The 23,636-nt window shown below is 39.3% G+C and overlaps 1 protein-coding gene across 1 annotated transcript in view; it reads right to left on the bottom strand.

The window, feature by feature from the left end:
• SERGEF (secretion regulating guanine nucleotide exchange factor) overlaps window positions 1-23,636 on the bottom strand; it is a gene marked incomplete at its 3' end in the record, with an annotated part of 162,482 nt that overhangs the window by 100,918 nt on the left and 37,928 nt on the right. The window contains exon 9 of the mRNA XM_082000009.1: window positions 19,531-19,691. Within this exon, the coding sequence (XP_081856135.1) occupies window positions 19,531-19,691 (161 nt within the window). The remainder of the gene's footprint in view (window positions 1-19,530; window positions 19,692-23,636) is intronic.

The raw sequence follows: 23,636 nt of genomic DNA, 5'->3' as shown, positions 1-23,636 counted from the left end.
ATAATCATTGGTTTTAAAGCTTTTGACTAACTAGTGTGATTTCTAATGTACTTTTTACATGTTAAAAAAAAGTTAAACATTTTTTATGTTTCTCCCTTGCCCGTCCCACAGTTCTTACACACACAACAATACTACTAACTGCATTAATCCTCTGAGCTCCAACAGCTACAGAGAATTTTAGAAAGTTTGCAAACCTGCAAGAGACATCCTTTGTCGTGCTAGATTTTATGTATGAAAAGATAGCAATTTTGCAGTCTCTCACTTGCCCCAAACTTGTATATTACTGTTACACAGAAATTCAGATTAATAGGTATCATGGGGAATTATGGGTCCAACAGCAATCTGCATTCATAAAAGTCCTTTTACTCTGTCTTTGCCTCTTAACAATCTGAAACTTTTTCAAGCACTTCAAATAATTTTACTCCGCTGTGGTACCCTTTCACTGCCTTTAACTAAACTGATAAGGCACCTTTCCAGCTACATGTATAGGATGTATCACTTTAGTGCTTAGAGCTGTTTAGATTTCTAACTGGCTTCGGAGCACGCAACATCAGCAGTCACCATATGTGCTGCCAGCACTGAATGAACCAGCAACTAGGACTTTCCACACCTGGAGGTAGTGCTGACCCTGCTATGTCACTCCTGGAAAGTCTTCAATAAAGCAGTCTCCCTAGTCAAAACGACAGGATGGTATCTTCACTAGCAGTGAGCCACCCACCTCAATACTTTGCCACTTGTTCGACACACACAGTCACTAGTCCCTTCTTCTACCCACCCATGTTTCAACCAAAACAGTACCAACTTTTTTTTTTTTTAAGCCTTCTATATGCACTCAAAACATCAAAATCCTTCTCCTAAAGTTCTGTCACTGTTACAATACCTACAAACGGGGTGGGGAATCGGCAGCACCACAGGCTTCATGTCAACTGTAAAACACGCTAAATGACAATGGTATTGTTTCCTTCCTGTGTCCTGCCTGCAAGAATCTTCATATACTTAGCCTGTAAAGACCCTAAGAAATAGTATTTTTGTTTGCATCTGTGCACTACCAAATCTAAAAAGATCCTATTATAGACCTCCCAAGCCACTGGGAGAACACAAAAGACAACTTATTTTGAATTGTTACAGACTGAACCCCCCCCAAAAATGAGATTCTTCTGTTCAATAGCAATGATCTGTGTCATTTATCAGACTTAGACTCCCTGGGCTTTATTTTGTAACCTTCCACAGCACTAATACTATCCCAGTCAGACTTTCATACCACCATTTGCAGAAGGTACCCAAGTGCCCCCACAAAAGTGCTTTACCTGCCATGAAAAACTATTAAGTGCATTTTCATTCTTATCCTCTTCTGCAGGTGGAAACTACAAGGGAAGTAAATATCAGCTATAAAGCATACATTAAGCTTTGAAAAGCCAAGGCAGCTTGTAGCAAACGACTGGTGCTTTAGGTGATCTGTGAATACACAGCTCTTCAAACCCCAGTGATTTCATCATGCCAAAATGAGACCCACCAGCAACATGATTTAGAAGAACAGCAGCAGCATTGCTGCTCTTACAAAGAATTGAAAAGGTTCCTTGTGGCTGTCTTGCAGATTTCAAAGAAAAGTAAAATCTTGGGCTATATGCTGTTTTTCCACAAAATTGATTGTGAGGTCTTTAACTTCAAACTAAGAGTCCAAGCATATGTAGGAAAGAAATAAATGAAAAACAATAGCCTTATTTCTAGCAGTTATTTGTGGAGCAAGCTGACTTAATATGTCAAGAGTAATTGAGGTGAAAAAATTAGCTTTCTGTTTAAAGGTTCACATATACTACTCTGAGAAAGAATAAAAATAAAGGGTACTTCTTCAGACAAGCAAAGATCCTTAAAAAGAACTGCAGATGGCATACATGATTCTAGATTACTAATACCGTAACTAAGAAGAAACACTCAAATAAAAATGATTCTCACGAATCAGGACAGTCCTTCCCAAGAAACATTTTAATGATGACAAAGTCACATCTGTGTCACCTGTAAACAACTCTGTCTCCTTTCAGTTTTCTGTTTACCCTTGCAGAAGAACACAATGTTGCAAACATGAGGGGTTTTTAAGTTTCTGAAGAGCAGAGGCTCTGTTTTTAGCGGACTGATTTCAATAGGATATCTGTCACACAGACTATGCATCTATTACTACTCAAAAGAAAACAGAGGACAGTGACAAGGGCATAGAATTAAAATTATTCTTATAAATTTAGAGAAAAACTGTCGGCATAAACCAAGATGACTTAATTTTATATGACCAAAGAGCAATTAATGCTAGAGAATGGCACATAACTAGAGAAACAGCAGAGCAAACCCTGAAAATCAAATTATCATTTTAAGCATCCAGATCAAAGGCTCCGATTTTCAGTGTATGGATAGTTAAGCTGCAGAGTAGCTTCTCAACACATTTTCTCCTTTGTGAACTTTGCAGTATAAAGAAAATAAGAACAAAGACAAGAGGACAGCTAATTTTAGTACTTCTGGGCTAAAACAAAATAACAACAAAGAACCACTGAACCATGAAGCAGTTTTTTCCAAGTTGCTATTTCAGTTACAGCCTTCCTCTCTGCAAGCCAGTACTGGAAAGAAGATACCAGTTTCTACCCTATCACAGTAATACAAGCACCTTATTTTATCCAGAGGAGCACATTGAGAGTGCTGAACTGCTTACATAATGCTTCTATACATTTTGCTGCACCCAAAATGTGTATTATAGCTGACAGAAAAAAAGAGCATGATCTTTTCAATTTCCTTCTCTCTCATTGGTTGCCTTCCTAGTAAGAAGCATCACTTCTGCAAACTGAACTTGATTTGAGGCTTACCCAGTGCATTTTAACAAATAACCTGAAAACTCATCCCTCTGACAGCTTTTTATATTACAGCACTGGACTGAAGCTTCGTAATTCTGAATTTTGAGCATGTGTGGAAACAGTTTTGAAGATAGAAACAAGATCTTAGGATCACAGGACAATTCAGGTTCGATGGGACCTCAGAAGGTTTCTAGTCCAACCTCATGCTCACAGCCAAGTCAGCTATGAGATCTGACCACAATGCTTGGGCTTTATGCAGATGAGTCTTTTTCAGTCTGTAAGAATGGAAATGGTACAAACTCCCTGGACAGCCTGTTCCACTGCTTGATTGTTGTCATGGTGAAAAAGGTTTTCCTTACAATAAGTCTGAACCTCACCTTTTAATTTGTGTCCTTTGTTTCTCATCCTCCTGCCCAACTCCATCTTATTGATGAACCTCCTTGTAGGTACTGGCAGGCTGCTACTATGTGCCCTTGAAACCTTCCTGTCTCCATGCTGAATAAGCCCAGTAAGATCTTAATTGTGAGATTTTAATCTATCAGTTTCAGCTAACAGTAAACAAGGTACTGAGACAGTTATTTCCTCAAAAAAAACCCCAAACTTTCAGCTCTTAAAACAAATACCTGGTCTTCAAAGAAATGGTAATCACCTCATGAGTGGACTTTTGAACTCTGATCTTTCTGAGGTAAGTTCCCTTTTCGAGAAGTATTTCCTCAGAACAACCCATCTCATGTTTCCAACATTATCAATACTACTCAATGGCAGAACAAGTCTCCTACAATTTAAGGATGAATGGGTTGGGTTTGGTCACGGTTTCAAAATAATGCCAATTCAGAACAGAGGGCAAACATGGAAGTTTCTCTCCTGAATGGTAAATTACTTTAATAAATTTGAGCAACCAAACAGAAAGCTAGAACAGAGAATGCCATGCTGCCTTCATACACAGCAGCTATAGCAACATTAAAATATACTGGGTTAGGTTCATAATATTGCTGTTAAAGTTTGCTCTTCTCCAAGGAGCTATGTGCTATTACTCTGAAAGCTTTCGCTAGAATAAATTATGCTTTCCAAGCATTAGACACATTAACATGACATAGATCATGGGAAATTCAAACTTCAAATACTTACTGAATCCAATAGATCAGAGACCAAATCAGTATTAGAACGAAGAAGAGAGTTACATTAACTAAAATAAAGCTCTCTGAAATGATTAAGTAATTTTTTCAGTCACTATGATAACACATATTCCCGTGGCTTAGAGATCAGTGAAAGAGTCATTTAGGCACAATTTCACTTTTAGTCATTAACTGGAACACATAACCTTCTGGCCCAATTCCAAAAGATTTCTCAAATCCACTGCAAAAAAAATTCATCTCAGCCTGAGCAGCCACTAATAACTTATATGAATTGTAAGCTGCAACAAGACACACACAGCAATATGGCAGCACATTTTAAAAGTCTTTTTTTTTTTTTTTTTTTGTGCGCTCTCCGGACTTGACAACAAACACTTACTTCTCTCACCATTTCATCGACCACATTATTAGCCAATTCATTCACTTGTCCCTAAGAGACAAAGCAAATATGCTTATTCTTGCTCATAAGTAAATGTCTGATTCCTTAAAGACATTTGCACTGAGCTAAAATCTGTTACACTTAATCATCTTCAGCTTTACTTTACTTCTCAAATCGATAGACCTAATCAAGCATACATGCATAGATGAATGTAAAACTGGATGTTTGTCAAATGACAAATAGAATAGTGTTACCCAAAACTATTTTAGAAACTCAGTTGAAGCTACAACAGTATTGTGAAGCTAGCTTAAAAACAAGATTTTTTTTTTAATAGACAGCATAGGGCTACAATCTTGCTATTTCACTTTAGTATTAAAAGCTGAATTTTCAGGTTTTCAATTTTTAAAAAAAACAAGGTTTCAAGAGATATTTAAAGAAAAAAAATTATCACAAGACTTTCAAGAAAAGCTTGCCTTAATACACATACTCAGCCTCTCATAGATGACCACTATCATCACTGCCTTAAATGAATCTCGGATATATATCTTTTATATTATTAGTTTATGACAGTCACCATCAGCTGAGCAATCATATGGCTTTACAACACAGTGGACAACTCCACTGGATATTGTAGAGCTCTACTGACATAAGTATGCCTCTCTACATCAACAGTGAACTTGACCCAGAAACTCCTGATGCATTTCAGGTCTCCAGTCAAGAGTACTACAGAGCTGTGTCGTCTGCAAACAACTATCAAAGGATTCTATACAGGAGATTTACCATGAAGAGTTATACTATACATAGGAATGCTTACTGGTTTTTCCTTTATCCCTTTTAATCTTCTCTGTCCATCAGAGACCTATGTATTGCTGCCTGCTTCTATTTAACCACATGCATTTTACCCCTCTTTCTTTTGTCAGCTGTTTTCTCAAGATACCCTTTGAATTATGCTGCTGTTCCAAAACAGCTCACCTACGAAGATCATTTGAACACCCTGCCCACCACAGTGTGACTCAGGGCAGAAGGCAGGTGCATAATGCTTTCCGATTTTAGTGTGGCAATGAGACAAGAGCAGCAGTATTGTATTGGGTCTGGCTGAGACAGTTAATTTTCCCCATGGCAGCCCTCAGTGCTGTGCTTTGTATCACTAGCTAGAAAGGTGTTGGTAACACACCAGAGTTTTGGCTACCGTTGAGCAGTTCTCCCACAGCATCAAGGCTGTCTCTCCAACATTCTCCACACCCGCTCCCAGTAGTCTGGGGTGGGCAAAATCTTGGCAGGGGACACAGTGAGGACAGCTGACCCCAACTGTCCAAAGGGATATTCCATACCATATGACATCAGCTCAGCAATAAAAGCTAAGAAAATGAAAGGGGGGGGGGGCATTACTTTTTTCAATGTTTGTCTTCTGGAGCAACCGCTACGCATACTTAAGCCCTGCTTCTTAGCAAGTGTCTGAATATCACCTGCTGATGGGAAGTAGAGAATAAGTCTTTTTTTTTCTTTTGCTTCAGCACACAGCCTTTGCTTTTTGCTTATTAAACTGCCTTTATCTTGACCCACATCTTTGGTTATTTTCCATCCTAATTTCTCCTGCTCTGTCCTGCTGAGGAGGGGAGTGATAGAACACTTGGTGGCACCTTGCATCCAGCCAAGGTCAACCCACCACAAGTATGAACATTGGGTTCTTTGCAACTTCTAGATGGGAAGAGGCAATTGGGCTTACTGCAGACTTGGCTAACAAAATAATTTTGTATAGTCATCTAAAACCACCGGTGCATCCCTTCTGCTCTCCCAGGTTTATGCAGTTTGCCTTGTGATGACTGGCAATGTGCTGGTCTTCAATTCTTCACGCATCTCCATGCAGTAATGCCAGGCTTGAAGTGCCTTACAAAACCAGAAAGACAGGAGAGAAACATTTGGGGATTTTTCTGCATGTAGCACAGCTTATGCTTTGAGAAAGAATGCAACTATTGACCATTAAGTCTTTTATTCATTTCAGCAACTCTGGGAGCAGAATCTGCCTGGGGGGATCGGAGGAAATGGGCTGCTACATTGCCAGAGGAAGGAAAAGATTATTTAAAGACCAAGCAGGTCTGCTCTAAAACTCAGATGAGAATTTTGACACCAGTCCAGGGGAAATAAAGTGCTACTGCATCTCACCTTGAGGTATTGCCCTTAGCTGAAAAAAAAAATTAATAAAAAGCCATGCCTTCAGGTTTCTGCAGTACAGAAGTTTCTTCTCTCCAAAAGCAGGAAGGTGTATAGTATATAGAAAAAAGTGTCCTTGAGACAGTGACCGGCAGGCCTAAATGCTATCCCCCCGAAGGGCCAAACAGACTGTAGACCTTAAAGAATTTTCAAATGCCAAGGACACCTGCTTATAGCTACTTGAACACTCCTTTTCCCAAAGTTTGGAGAAAGCCTTTTCTCTCAGAAATAATGCATGGAAGTATCCAAAGTTCATGGCCAAACACACATCTTAAAAAAAAGGTAACAAAGCTGTCTCTGCAGACCATCTCTCACAGGTGCAGCTCCAGCACTATGACAAATGCGAACAGCGCGACAGGCTTCTTTAGGTGTGCAGTGCTGCCTTCCCAGCAGCCACACCAGATGGTTCTCAGTAGGTCTGCGCAAGAACTAGTCTTTTGGGCAAGAGAGCAAGAGAAAGAAACAGGGGAGAAAAACACAGAAGTAAAATATCTCACGAGGAAGCTTCAGCTAAGGCTTGTGTAAAGATTATAGTCCTGCACAAGAGATCTCTGTCAAATAAATTATGAGTCAAAGCAAATTACCTGAACTGTTGGGAGATGCAACTCAGACAAATGTAACAACCACGGGTTTTCTAATACCAGTTCTCTAAAACCAAAGCATTCCTCTTCAATTATACCTATGTATATCTAAATTACATGTAACAACATAAGCACAACATCTGTATTTTTACTACTTCTGACATCTCTGTCCTACCATGAATTTAATTAAAAATTACTAAGTGAATGACATTAAAATAGCCTCATTGAAGAGCAAATCGAGAATCATAGATTCATTTTTGTTAGCTCAAACATAAAACTAATTTAGCATCACCATTTCAAGTGTTTTAATGTTTTTGATTCATTTTCTCTCTGAATATCAGCCAACATACAGTATTGAATACAAAAGAAAATAAGAAAGGCAGATGGAATCCAAGCATGAGTATTATTTGGTATATTATACATTTCTCTCAGTAAATGTATAAGCATACAGTATGAGTGCATCACAATGAATCACATTTATCTAACACAAATAAAAGGATTTCAGAATTTGGTCCCGATTTTTCAAACTATCAAAATTGAGTGCTTAGCCTAGTAATAACAAAAGAAGGGAACGCAAAACATTTCTCTCTCATTCACAGAACCCAAAGAGAAAGCACATGCAGTCTCACCAAATGGGAAGAGATGTTTCTGAAGCATGTTACCTGTTGCCAAAAAGATAGTAAGCAGCAGCATAATTTGAAATCCCTGTTAGTAACACAGGTATCTAAAAGAAGCCATCGGCAAGTAGCATTCTAAGGGGGATAGTACAGGCAAAAAAAGGTTGAAAGAGCAACCTGGAATGTATATTTAATTTCAGCAGTGGTACATCAGTAGTCCCTCACATACTTAGAATTACTAAATTTTAAGTCCTCAGATAAGATGACTTTATTAGAATTCTCTCTGGCATGGCATGCTGAGCGTGCACTCAACACCAGTGAATGAACACTCTTTTTTCACTGGCTTTCTGCCAATCTGACTGCAAACAGAGGCCTCACACACAAAACCAGTCATCCTTGAAGACCCTGAATACTGTCAGTCTTAGTGCACTCCTAACTCATTTGGCCACAAGACACTGTAGATGTCTCCATGTACCATGCAGAAAAGCAAACCAGGATACTATACTGTCCTCATTTGTTGAAGAGGTGGGAGTGGGACACATTATCTCTCAAACATTAAGGACATTAAATTCACATCGTATTTCATATTTCTGAACAGCTTCTCAGCTAAGCTAAAACAATTGTATCTTAAAATGATTAAGATGATAAATAGCATTCACTGTAATTCACAAATACCATCTTAGTCTTTTCAAATAAAAAGACATAAGCATTTTGCTTTTCATGCCCCTCCAAGCAGTCTGTATTTCAGACTTGCTGTGGCAAGGAAACCCAGAGAGAGCAAATTAATCCTGTAGGACTTAATGCAAACTGCTGAACCAAAAGAGAGCTTTCTATTACTCTATTCCAAGTATTCTCTCATTTTCTCAAATCTCAACATTATGTTCTGCTTAGGAGATTTCTGTCTAACATCTAAACTGAACACAACAGAACTCCATGGAAAGTTTTATACCTGACAATGTAATGCACTTCGGGTGTTGGACTAGATGACCTTTAAAGGTCCCTTCCAACCCAAAGATTGTATGATTCTATGATTCTTCTTAGACTCAGTTCTGTGTAATGGACGTCCCAGATACAAATACTGAGTAGAATCAGCAGTATGAAAGAGGAAGATATGCAATGAAACTTTAAAAGTGACTGCAATCACGAATTTCCATTTCTCATTTATTTAAGGTTACTTCTATTTCCACATGATATAACAAGCATGAAATAATATTTTGTATTCTTTTAAAACAGAATTAAGAATCAAACCACAACAGGTGCCATGAAACAGCAGAAGGGAATTTTTGTTTTCTGAAGACTGATGACATCCCCTCCCACCACAACCTGTGACTTGCATTCCCAATGAAATCATTAGATTCACTGTGAAGCAAAAATAAAATATATATATATATATCAATCTGTGTGTTCTTAAGAAACTGGCATGCAGTTTCAAAGTAATCCTTTCAAACATGACAAATTTAAATTTTCCAAAAGACAAGTTGACACCTAGCTAGCTCAAGATAAGATCACTGATAATAAGACTTTTGCTCTCAAATACCCATATCAGTGTTGGAAATAAGAATTGTTTTAATAAATGTTCTCCCTGTCCAACAATCCACTCAAGAACATGAAACAAACGGTAGGATTAAACAAAGGCTTTGGACCTGAATCAGTTCTTCATGCTAATATTCAAGACAGACCACTTAAGGTGAAAAGATTGCCTTTTGCCAATTTCTCTAAATACAAGATGTTGAGAAACACATTTGCCTCACAAATCCACAGCAGAATCCCTTAAATATCATGTACTTTATTAAGCAAGGTGGTGTCAGAGCAGCCCAACAATACAGCACATGAAGCCTGTGTATTTGACCAAGCTGCCAGCAGCCAACATGGGAAGCTACTGTAATGCTTTCCAGACTTCAATTCAGAAACACTTCTACCACCTTGACCTTTGCGCAGGTCCCAAAGCACTTTCCCTAGCTATGGCTGTCTGCTAAACGGCAAATTGGACTATATTTTTAAGAAGCTGATTTTGCAGAGCTTATACATTTATATATATGACCACTGCAGAAGATGAAGAATCAAGATGATACCTCTGCTCTCCAGCAAACATGTTCATCTCACTTGTGTTTCTCATCCGCTGAATTTTCAAGGCATTCTGATAGCATGAAAGCAGCTATAAACATTGCTCACCAGCCTGATGGTGAGTTGAACTTACAACACCAGGTACAACAGCTGAGCCCAAACTATTATTTTCTCCCCGAGGGGAGGACTAATGGCAGGACTTATAGGCTCACATATTGCCACAAGCATTGCTTGATTTCAGCAGGCTTGTATACAGCCAGGGGAAAAACTTCTGCTCACATGTCATTGCAGCAGCCTCAGTGATCAAATCCACTGAGCAAACTGGAAAGACTTCAGTGACAGGCACTGGAGGAGAAGAGCCACCTTTCTATATTGTTTTCATCGTAAGGAAAAAATACATTTAAACCAAGAACTTGAAACATCCACAACAATTAAAAACCTTATAAACCTTTCTGTATGACTTCCTGTTCTTATTTCCTCACAAAATTCTGAAAAATTCTTGTAACTGGCTCCCAAAAGTCAAAAAGTTTTTTTGATAATTGAAGCCAATTATTGTCTAATTTTTTATAAATACACAGATATTTGCTCTAAAAGTGGGTGCTCCTTTTTTCATTTTAACTGCATTACCACAGTGAGTAATGCATCTTGAGGAAAATCAGGATGCCTTCATCTTTTCTTTGTAGTGTTTAAATCCCAAAAAGGGAGCAGCAGCACATCAAGAAGCCAAAGAAAAAAAAAATAATTAATTCACTGTTTTCTATTTCTGGAATTTAGTTTTGTGCATTTAAGTAATGAAGTCCTTTCCCAAAAACTACCAAAGAAAAAGTTTTCCTCCATCCAGACGTTTTAAAACAAATAAGTAAATAAATGAGAAATCAAAATAAGGGACCAAACAGAGAAAGTATGAGAAGAGAATGAGATTCAAGAATTAAAAATATATCCTATGCTTGCATATGTACAGAGAGCAAAGAACTTATAAACATACACCTTTGCATATGCAAAAGCAATAAAGGAACTGCATAATTATATATACCTGCAATGTATTTTGTCATAGTACTTAATCAAATGCTAGAGATCATAATATCTCTGTCTGGATTAAAGTGGCTGAAATCAGTTAGATGAAGTTTGTTAGATGTCTTTCATCCATTCCCCCCCATAATCTTGTGAGGTACAGCAGAGCCTGGCTTTTTCTTTTTTCTTTTTCTTTCTACAGAAACAAACCAAGGTCTCTTATTTTCAAGGCTTTGAATGAGTTCACCCTTTCAAAGTGTGAAATCAACTAACAGCAGAGGCTGCAGGTAAGCCTTGGCAACTTAGAAAAGCTGGATAGAAGGGATTTCCACTGAAACAATTACTGGTAGGAAAACTAGCTATTTAATGCTTGTTAATTTAACACTTAAGAGCACAAACATTATGCCAAACAATGTTCTGGAAAAACAAACACATCATAAGAACCCCTTACTGGCTCCCTCAGCACTTGTTAGCAAGGAAGGGATTGTTTACATTAGCTCTACACCTGGGAAGAAGAATGGGACCTGAAGTGGCAAAACGTAGGAGGTGGCACTTTTGGAACCATAGCTCTAAGGAACTATCAATTTTTTTTTTCCTCCCCAATAACAAAATACAAAAATTTCTTTATAAGGTTTTTATTTGCTTTTTCTATGATTAAAAAAAACCCAAACAGACTTGCAAAGCTTCAACAGGAGCATAGGTCTTAGCAATCTTTGCTGGTATCTGATTACATGCAATATCCACTGCATTTATAGATACCTCAGCAATCAACTGCCGGGAGACTAATAAACCCTTAGGCGGGTTTTAAAACAGAAGTCAGTTTAGCACTTTTGTCCTCACAGGACCAGATGCATCATTTTTACTTTTTCTTCTCCTTCATTCTCCTCCTTCCACAAAGAAGTTCTGTTAGTTGAACCCTGGGGCTGGGGCAAGTGCATGGACTGTATTAGACCATATAAAGACACACAGAGCTGAGAGGCAGCTTCTGCCTTCGATAGCTTCAGTTTAAATTAGAGGCAAGGCAGCCAACAGGCAAAGGAGATGAGCCACCAGGTGGGAGGACAAACAGGTACCTGTCATTTGCAGGCTACCCAGTAAACCAGTCTTCGAAACTTGCTGCATGCCATGGCATAGCAACAATTTTAAGCATCACAGGAGAAATACGAGTTTCTCTCTTTTCTGACTCTTTCCTTAAACAATAGCTTTACAATAACTTACAGGATAATCACAAAGGCCAGAAAGACTGGCAGGGCTCGCAGCTTAAATGACTCATTGGTAAGCGAAAGCTGGAAACATCAAACAGATGAAAACAAACACCATCACTGGTGTAAAAGTACAAGCATCGCCCCAGTTCAAACCAAATCCAAAATCCTTAAATTAAAAGCAGGGAGAAGCAGTCTCTGTGCTGGCCCGAACAGCACTGCCTCAGTGAGTTTATGGCCCCACAGTGACAAACGAGTTTGAAAGGACCAAGGGAACAACTCAATAAACAGAGCTGGAACACTAAGATCTCTCCCATCTCATTCATCTGTAGTACATTACCCAGTAGCCCAGCGTATTTTCCAGCTACATAATGCCTACTACCTATTAAGGGGTATCTTTTCAGAAATAATACTCTTCTTAAGAAGAAAAGAAGAAAGAAAAACAACTAAGAACTAATTAAGTCATTTCTACTAATACAAAAAAGTAAACAATTAAGGAGAGTGTCCCATTAAATTTCTAGGAGGGTAACTTAAAGAAGAAAAAAAGGAGAAATATATTATTTAAGATTCCACTGTTACTGAACCTGCCTATAAAATTCATCAACACAACAGAAAAAGGAAACATAAGTAGCATTTACACCAGAAGTTTCTTGACCTAAAGTTCTGGAGTCAAACAGGTAAAAAGGAATTAATTGAACCCCAAATCATAATTTTTGCATTATTTTTCTGTGCGTAAAAGGAGGTATAGATAAGATTTCTTTGCAGAGAACGCTGTAAATTGATAGCTTTGTTCCAGTTCACTACAGTTGCTTATTGATTTTCTCTCGTTTTAGCCTGCATTGATTTGTTAATCCCTTCTCTGTAACAGTTCTAATGACAAATTGAGAATGAAAAACTGCATGCTTTAGGGCCTTTTCCACCAACCTCTTGCTTCAAACCGTATTTTCACTTGGATTTGGAACATGTCCATGCACATACCCCAGCTTAGAGCTGACTCACCTCAAACTAGGATGAATACTTTTTACATTGAAACCTTTCTGTTAGACTCTTCATGGATGAACAAGGCAAGTGAAACAACATCAGTGAGGCAGAACTGAATTTCTGCACTAGCAGTTGTCACCTTCCAAGGTTGCTGCTCACAGCGGCTTTGTCTTAACACCAAGTACATGTTTTAAGCAATTTTGCAGCACTCCCCATAGTTGACTAGCAAGCATTAACTGCATCATGCACATGAATGGCACCATGAATGTTCATGGCATTCATCGGTGCGAAGAAATACTTCAGAGGAGCAATGAGCTGGATCACAAGTTGTCTCTGAGCTCAGAGTGGGTCGCAGTCATGGTGTACTGTTATTAGAACAATCCATGCAGCAGGATGGGACCCAGTCAGTATTTTTAATTTAAGGAATATGGTATGAGCATATGCAGGTCACAGAGTTACAAATAAGATAACACAGATTAGTCATTTTGCTTCTAATCAGCTCATTAAATACAGCTGCCAATTTGGTCTCATTGTTAGGGCTGCATTACTGACAGGTCACGCATGTCAGCACAAGCCATGGCTACTGCCACAAGTAGTTTCAGTCTCTTTCCATTTCCCTGGTACTTTCGGAGATCTCCAAGTGAAGTATTATTTGGAATTCTAACTGCAATACACTATCAAATGGAAAACTAATTTATGCATTATTTGCCCACACTCACATTTATAATACCTCAGTCATCACATGCTGGGTGGGTCTCCAAATCCTGACTTCATCCCATGTCAGTCCTCTCCTGCTTCACCCAAACTGTAGGCAAATCACCACTTCATGGTCTCCCATACAAATTACAAAGCAGCCTGACCCCTGGCTGCCACCTCAGTGCTACAGTAAACCCCAGCAGAGCAATTTTGGTAATTTTAAACCAACCCTCACCTGCAAAAGTAATAACTGGAAAACCTCTAGTTTGTACTCACACAGCATATGCTCTCTGGCATGCAAAGCCAGTGCGGGAGTTTTCCTTTGCCGTTTGCTTGGTGTGAATTTAATTTCCCATCTCCCTTTCTGCAATGCCAGCTGCAGAGAAATTGGTATGGGTGACAGGAAGCACTCCATCCTGTCACCTAGTGTTAAGTAGCTGAGCTTTACTTCACAGAATTATGATGGAATTGCAGCTAGGTTACAGTTTTCATGGAGCAGACTAATATTTCCAGAGTGACCTCTGTTGCCTAACATACCAGTATTCCTAACTTCCAGGAATTATTTTGGTATGAGTATTAAAAGTCTCTCTACCCAGGCCATAAGATATTCTTTACAAACTACAGTCATGTTTAATAGGATAAGAAAAGAACTGAATAAATGAGGATGGCTACCTAGCCAAAAAGTTGCATTTGAATTTTAGCAGTTTGTTACTGCTCTCAATTTCCTGCTAGGAGAATGACAGGGAAAACCAGCTGACCTAAGAAGTAAATCCCATGTCCTCATTCCCTGGGATATAACTGTTAACTCCTCTCAATCTTCTTGCCGTGTTGCCAAGATGAGTGTTGTTCTCCTGCACAGGGCATGCAGATCACACAAACACACCTAATCTAACACAGACTTCCTGTATTTTGTATACAGACTGCATTTTCATTCTTCTGATACATCTTGTTTGGGTTTTTTTCCCTAATGATAATTTCAACAATTTGGTCTCTGTTTTCATCCTTAATTGCAACTTCTCATTTGCACAGTGAGTTGTACTCAGAACGCACTTGTCCATGGCCTTTATTTTCCTTTATTGTCACTTAAAATTAATTGATAAACCAAGATCTTGATTCCCACTCTTGCAAGAATATTAAAAGGGACCATATCTATATTACCATTTTTATCATCGCATCTCTAAAATCGCATAATAAAATCAATCTACACCAATCAAGGTAAAGTCAACAATGCCATCTCTCAAAGGGCATAAATCAAGACCAAACTGTAAAAGACACCAATGCATGACATACACACACAAAAAACCCCCACCAAAACAAAACACTGCACTACTTGCTTACCCAGTGAGAAACTCCACATCGCTTCAACTTAAGAATAATTTAATTACTCAGTCCAGAAGGACCTCACAAACCCCTCAGTAAAAGGTGAGCTGGCCTTTACCTCTTCTTCTATGGGGGTCTCTCCTCATGAAGAATCACTAGATGGACAGATCTAACAGCATTAAATAAACATCCAGGGAAAGCAACACACACTAACTGAAATATAACACAAGTAGTAATCTGACCTGTCTGGAGCATGCAGGTATCAACTAACTTTCCCTTCTAGTGATACCACAGGAGAGAAAGTTTAACAAGTAAAGGGCTGGAGTGGAAAACATAGCACCTGTGTTCCCTTCTCAGCTTTCCAGCTGACTTGCTATTGCACCTGAAGTCATGTCATATCTCTATTCCCACTCCCATCTGCTGCTTGTTTTCATTATTAACTACAAGTATTGCAGAGTGAGAACCACCTTTTACTATTAATTTTTCCAGGGCCCACATCTGTTTCTGTGGCCAGTAAGAGTTTTGAGGCAAGCTGGCAAATCAAAGAGCAAGGAACAGAGTTCATTGAAACTTTGTTTTTCACAACACCACTTTTATTGAACTATATCCTTGGATCATATAAATGTTATTGAGCTTGGAAAATTAGAGATGCTTTTCTGCATTCACCTCTTTCCCTAACACCCAAAGTGGGTTTTTTTAAGCAGCTTATTGGATCAGTTACTACACATATGTTCTCAAACTCTCAGCAGTAAAATCTGGTTTAGGAAAGTTCAATTTGTTGTTTCTCTCCCACAAAAATATAAAGCCTCTTGTTTTGACCATTCAAAATAAAGAACATAGCCGCAAAGATTTACAGTACCCAGTCACACAACTAAGTATACAAAAGCCATGCACACAGCACAGAGATGAGGTTGTTTCTTTTAATACTCATTACAGTCTCAACTACAGCTCTACTTACAAAGAGGCCACTAACAATTTTCCCTGAGAAGCCAAAAAATAAAAAAAAAAGTTGTCATTTTTTGTAAACCAAAAGGTTCTATTTTCAATATTATTGTGTCTATATGTTAAGGTAATAATGATGCTTATATATTAACCTATCAGTCATATAATAATCAACCAATTAATTATCATCATAACAGATATCAGAATTGTCATGTAGGTAGATGCTTAATATTTTGAAGCATGAATAGGAAAAAAGGGGAAAAAACCAAGAATATACTAAAAACAAGGCTATCTTTAAAATACTTAAACAAAAATGACACATTGCTGCAGCTACCACTGAAAAGAGTGGCAATAAATTTTGCCTGCAAAGGGCTGGGAGAATGTGTGTATTCATGATGACATTCCCTGAAGAAAGGAACTATATGGAAATCCAAACCAATCTGTATTGTGCAGGATGAACACACACACACCAGGATGAACATACACGCTGGAATTACAGACTACAGTAGGATCAGGATAAACACAGCAGGTACAGGTTGCCACAAGTCCATTGGTTATTTTCATTCCCTGACACAACTGGCCCCTACATCCACCATCAAGATTTAAGTTGGGTGATGGTAAAACTGCAGAGGGAATGAAGACCAAGAAAACATACACTCAAAAGTAACAGTGTGACATAGAAATTTTTTAAAATTTCTTAACTGAAATTTCAGATCTCCCTCCCCAGAAAACTAATCTAGCACAGCTTGCTTTAATTAGAGAAAGTATATGATGAAAACACAGCTCCACCTGAACCGTGCTGCATATCCGAAACAACTGTAGCCCTTCCTTCCATCCAGTTTTGCAAGAAACATCCAGCACTGCACAATGACTTCTCACTTGTTTATTGCTGCAGCAAATGTTTGCTGCAATGTGAATGACATGCTGAACATACCACAAACAGTAAAACAATAGCTATTAAAACCAAAAATATCAAACGGACTGGAAAAGCATTTTGACAAGGAGGAAACATTAAACCAGGCCTTTGTAGCATTTGCTAAATACAGAGGCTCATCATACTTCAGGCCATTTGTATTTAATTGTCCTTTCATCTGAAGAGCGGTGGATATGGATGCACATCAGGCAGCAGATGAGTCAGATGTTCTGAAGAGGTCCAATCAAGGACTCCCCACAACACAAGAGCACCGCATGCTTAATGTCTCACACAACTGACTTCAGCTACAGCCTGAACATTCTTTTCAGTGCCTTCTCCTATTCCACTGAGAAGAAAATAATAAATAGACCTGCAGTCACATAATTCAAGAAGTTTAAATACACGCGACTCCAAGAACCTGATGTCCACAACACTCTTTTAAAGCTGCCAGGAAGACATCCTCAGATTAGTAGATAATTATCTAAAACTCAGGCTTTTGTTCCTCCATTGTTTTAGTTGAAAGAAAAGAAGTGCTCCTATTTCTCAAGGTCAATGCTTCCAAAGGAGTTTGACAAATGAAGTCAAACTCACAGTGGAATAAGTCACTCACAACACTTCAAAAATCAGGTTTTGGAGTGGAAGACAGACACAGACATTATATCAATTTCAGCACAAAGAAAGGAGAATCCCTGGTCTTTGGTGGAGAAAGCAGGTAAGCCATGGGCATGGAGACAAGGAGCAGCACAGGAGGTTAAATCTACTGCGCTGTCCTTGAGGTAAACGAGTGTGCCTTTTATATGGTGCTGTAATCCTTAGATTAGTTTCTCCATTTTGGTTTTAACAATACTAACTGAAGTGCAGAGGCAATCAGCAGACTGCAACTTTGCCAAAAATTCAGCCGAATCATTAAAAGTGATTTATAAAAACAGACCGTGGATAAAAATCATTAGTTATAATGATTATAAACTGGCTCTCTGCATTAAACATGCAAATTGGAATTGTTAATTCAAGGTAAACATGGAAAAGAACTCATCTTCTCTGTATTCCTTTTAATTCAGCTCTCAAATCAAACCTCATCTCCATATGACAACAAATGGAAAAACGGATAGCTCATGTGTAAACGAAATCAGCTCACACTCTACATAGCCTACATATTGCAATTTAAGACATTTTTAAGTATAAATTCTAGCTCTGGCATTATTTTGTAATCTTAAAGTGAAGCAATTTAGGCTCTTATTATCTGCTTTTTCCTTTTCTCATCAACACAGCTCCTCTCAGGGTACAAATGATGCTAGCTCTTGATCACGCTCTTCTTAAATCATCTTCATGCTGTTAGCTCTGCAAAAAATGATGCCTGCTCCAGAACACTGCCATTGCTAATCACTCAAATCAAGTCTCTCATAGGTCTATAAGGAGGAACAGCGCTGAGGGCAGCAGAATGAAGATGAGATTGTTTTTCTCTTCCTTTTCAATGAATACATCTGAATTAATCCCTTTCCTTCACCTTCATGGATCACTCCTCGTGCCAAGCATGAGTTTCCCTGTGCAAAAGCTATGGCTGCCTTGGCTTTGTATTGTACAAGAAACAACAGAACTACATACTTGAGGCCTTGCCCAAAGCACAAATGAAAAACAGAGTGAAACAGATTCAACAATGGTGTTCTCTATAAATATCTAGTGACAAAAGCAGGGACACTAATCTCAAAACGAGTAGGAAAGCTGTTTGAGACTCAGTGGAGTCAACACTGGCTAAACAAATTATTCATTACTGCAGCATCCTGGGCTCTGAAGATCCACTTCACATCTGTGAACACACACATTCACAGAACACTAATGATAGGAAAGGGCAGAAGCTGACTTTTCTAACCAAAGTCTCACCATGAGAGACTACCAAGAGGTGGAGGTACAGTACATACATTGCAGCTGAAGCTGTCAACCTGTACTTATCCCTTGCATTTTGACTGCCAGCTACCCAACAGGGAGATGCATACTTTTTGACTGGTTATCTGCCCAGATGGGACCTGCACATTGCCTGCCAACAGGCCAATTGCTACATGCTGCCTCTCAACCACTTAAAAAGCCAAGAAAATGGTTTGTAGGCACTACAGGTTGCATGTTGTGTAAGACTACAGCAAACAACTTCAAGTTTTCTTTCTGATCATCTTTATGCTTGATATCATTATGTATCACGTTAGCCATATGAAGAGAAAGCCTCCAATATCACTGAAGGATGTTCTAAGTTAGACAAATATTCTAGAAGCTGTGGCATTATTATTTATCAGCTAGAGAAAGGCCATTGTCTAAACTGTTAGAAAGCTTCAGAGAAAAGTAGCACTGCAACTAGGAAGGGTCCCAGCTCATCTGCTAGGCTGTATTGCAGGTGCAACTCTCTCCTGCACACATTGATATCTGAGGGAACTTGACATCTTCTGCTAATGGTAACTCTGGTTCCACCAAGGAAAAAATTAGTTTCTGAATGTAAAAGCCTTTTAAGAAATTTGAAATAACTTCTGAGCTTACAGGAAGAGCAGCAAGGACTTGTGCTGCAGCATTTGAAAAGGTTCTATTAGGAAATTGTTCTGATTACTTTAATGCACAGCAAAAAAAAAGGGGGGGGGGAGGGAGAATAGTAATTTTCTTCTTTACCTGAGATGCTCCATTTAGGCAAGGCACTGAAATAGGGATGTTACACAACATCTCCAAGTGTTCTTCAGATGCTCTGCATGCTTCCTGCCCATCAGGAACCACCACGTGCCTTCCAAGTTGCCCGTAGTTCGCTCTGCCCCAGGTGAATACCTTGCCAGTTTCTAAACACAAAACACATTTCAAGATTACTCATTCACTAGGTTCCTGGAACATCTGAATACCAATTCAAAACTAGAACAATACTTCTTAATGCATCTTACCTAAAGCTTCAAAAACCTAGTGAAAACTAACTTAATTCTGGGAGCAGAAGAAAAAAAACATTAAAACCAGCGAGAGACGTATTATGATGTGCTTCTATGCAGTTACTCAAACTTCATTAACTTGTTATTTTCTAGCAGAATAACAACTGTAGGGTGGCCTGGGCTATAAATGAAACCATGTCAGTAAAGCTGCATATACGCTTTGGTTATACAAAGGACGTATTTTTAGCTTAACAGAAGCACACACAAAACAGCTTATTCTGAAACATAAAAGACTCTTCGCTATTCCCAGTCTTTGTCATAGAGACATCCATCGCATGTCCTGTATTTAACGTACAGTTTATGTTTTCCTGATAGAAGTTGCCTTCTGTCAAAACTTCTGTTAGCAGAGTAACAGCCCTCAGGACAGCAACTGGTTAGTCAGGAACACCATCACAGTTGTCACTAAGCATTGGAAATGCACTGGTTTGTTTTCACAGGATTCGCACATTGGCCAAGGAAAGATAACTTTAAATGAAATCAGCAGTATATGGATTACCCTTCTCTCCCCATATTATACCAGATTCACTGCTTCAGGACTGACACCCAAAAGTCTATTCCCCACTATGGTTAGCACCCATAAAAAGCAATGCTTTTTACCTTCAAGTTTGCAGTATTTAAAAAAAAAAAAACAATCATACTGACAGCTTTATTTTCTTAATGAAATAACTAGGTCTCTGCAGGTAAGTCATGAAAAGCTGTCCCTTTTGGGCTTCCAATTTAAAAAATTATATACACACAGCATATACAGTATGTTCTCAACTCAGTTTTAACTAGAAGCAGCAACCCGCATTTTAGCTCAGAAGGAAGCCTGCAGTGACCCTGAGTTACATACACATTTCAGCCAAGCCTCAAACTCCTCTCCAGAATTGAACTCAAGTCATCAAGTCATAAGCCAAATTATGTGGATTTGAGGAAAATACAGAATCACAGAATCATTAAGGTTAGACAAGACCTTTAAGATTGTTAAGTCCAACCATCAACCCAACACGACCATGCCCATTAAACCATCTCCCGAAGTGCCACGTCTACATGTTTCTTGAATACGTCCAGTGATGATGACTCCACCACTTCCCTGGGCAGCCTGTTCCAATGTTTAGCCACTCTAAAGAAATTTTTCCTAATATCTAGTCTAAACCTCCCCTGGAGCAACTTGAGGCTGTTTCCTCTCGTTCTATCACTGGTTACTTGGGAGAAGAGACTGACACCCATGTCACCACAACCCCCTTTCAGGTAGTTGTAGAGAGTGATAAGGTCTCCCCTCAGCCTCCTCTTCTCCAGACTAAACAACCCCAGTTCCCTCAGCCGCTCCTCACACAGCTTGTGCTCTAGACCCTTCACCAGCTTCACTGCCCTTCTTTGGACACACTCCAGCACCTCAGCATCCTTCTTGTAGTGGGGGGCCCAAAACTGAACACAGTATTCGAGGTTTGGCCTCACCAGGGTCAAGTACAGGGGCATGATCACTTCCCTACTCCTGCTGGCCACACTATTTCTGATACAGGCCAGGATGCTGTTGGCCACCTGGGCACACTGCTGGCTCATGTTCAGCCGGCTGTCAACCAGCACCCCCACCTCCAGGTCCTTTTCCGCTGGGCAGCTCTCCAGCCACTCCTCCCCAAGCCTGTGGTGTTACATGGGGTTGTTGTGACCCAAGTGCAGGACCCGGCACTTGGCCTTATTAAACCTCATGCAATTGACCTCAGCCCATCGATCCAGCCTGTCCAGATCCCTCTGCAGAGCCTTCTACCCTCAAGCAGATACAACCAAGTCAAGCAAGTCAGCTTAAACACACACACTTCTCCCCTTGTCAGTCAGTAGAGGCATATCCCACAGAGGGGTTGGAAGCAGCGGGTACCAGTTACACTGCCCAAAGATGACAACTGAGGGTTTTCTTAACACATGCCATAACACAAACCTTCAGAAACCTGAACGCCTCCTTCTTCCTTTATGTACTATTAAACTGTCTTGAAGGGGACACAGGTGGGTAGTGCTGGTTTGCGCAGTTTAAGCTGATAACGTATCTCGTAAATAAAGTAGAAACCTCTAGCTTCATATATTTAAATAGATGAGAAGCATATGCCTTTTCCTTGGAATTCTGCTAGCAGTGGTATCTTTTATTCTGATCTTTGCAACTGTTTTTCAGATGCATTCTCTCAGTTCACTGATAATGCTTCCCCTGAAATAATTAAGTGATAAAATTAGTTGTCCTTTAGTTGTCTCAAGGGCACAAAGATTTTCTTCCTTTGGAGCTTCCTAGCAGTTCAGGGAAAAGTTGAAACCAGCCACAGACTACATGTGAGGTCTTTCAATATAGTAGTTTCATTTCCTTCACTTAAAGCATTGAAACAAGTTTCATTAAGAGAACTACCAGTATACCTTATAGAGATTAGGAAAACAGTTTGCATTTAAAAAACATGCTTGTTCTGGAGGATAGTATATTTACTTTGCAATTTGTATAGATCTCTGCTGAAAACATCTGCAGCTGCAAAAATGTTGCAAGAGGTCTCCTACATCAGTATGTTACATAGCAAATTTAAATGTAAACTAAGCTTCAGGCTTTTATATCAGACCAGGTTACAGAACCTATCCAGAACACTATTAGTAGACTGGAAAAGGACAGGCAGGATGCTCTATTTTGTATAAACTACAGGAACTGAAGCTGAGTTTTATGAAATTTAAAGCCAGAAAGAATTTCTGTAACGTCTAGTTAGATAATATACCAAAAGCATCAAGTGCCACAGGCAAAAGCATCAGCAGCCCACAAGGCCTTTGGAAAGGCAAGCAGTGTATTTGATAATACACACCCAGATCCTCATACACAGTCTATAGCACTATCCTGTACACAGGGGCAGCAGAGGTTCCTCTCAAGTCTGACATTTCTGGGAAAAAAAAATTATTTCCACAAGCAAATCTGGTGCTCTATCTGGACTCAGACATGAACAAGAAACACCAGACTCTCATATAACAGAAATGATCCTTTGCATCATCACATCAGGATACTGTTCCACCTTGTCTCAAGTCTTGTCTGCTGCTGGATTCAGATGAAGGCAATCTAAAATCCCAACTCACACCTGACCAGTTACAGAGAAAATAATTTTCCCATCCTGACAGTGACCAGCAGAACCCAGGGAGCAGCTGATATGATCACCATCTTGACGACGAGCTGCTAGTGCAAGTTCTGTGCAAAGCAAGCAATTCCACTCCCCTCCGCCAAGGGGCAGTGAAAAGTGGAGAAAAGTGCAGTGGGCCCCAGCTGCCCCGGCTGTAAGGTCAGAGCCGAACACCACAACCACCTACTCCGAAGTCAAACTAAACTGCATACGTGATTTCCCCTTATGGATTAAGGGCTAGTGAGTCCATCATCTACTCCAAGCTGCTATCTCCATGTTTAACTGTTTTTACTTTTCAGAAACCGTCTCTCTTTTCAACAGGATTAATTTGTCTAACTACAGTTGCCATCAGCTGTTTATTGTGTCTTTTTCAATGACTGGAAAAAGCCCCTCACTCTGCTAGTGAGTATCTTTTCCATATGCCAGGGTCTACAAAATTTGGTCTTTTTTTGTACTACGCTGTGGATATCGGTCTCCTTCAGGTTCACTCTGCGATTCTGTTATTGGATCAGTTTTTAAGGTACACTGAAATTTCAACAGTAACAACAAGTTGAAATTAAAGTAATAGAACTGGAAACAGTATGATCCCAGTGGTTTTATTCAGCCTTACAAAGGCTTTGAAGTATGCTCATACCTATTACTGCAAATTATTTCAGTAAATTCAGTGGAACTGAAGAATGCAAGCATATTTGAG

The sequence above is a fragment of the Phaethon aethereus genome (assembly GCF_964289735.1).
Source record: "Phaethon aethereus genome assembly, chromosome: 5".
Classification (NCBI taxonomy): domain Eukaryota; kingdom Metazoa; phylum Chordata; class Aves; order Phaethontiformes; family Phaethontidae; genus Phaethon; species Phaethon aethereus.
Note: the sequence above shows the minus strand (reverse complement) of the source record. Positions and strands in the feature narration are given on the sequence as shown.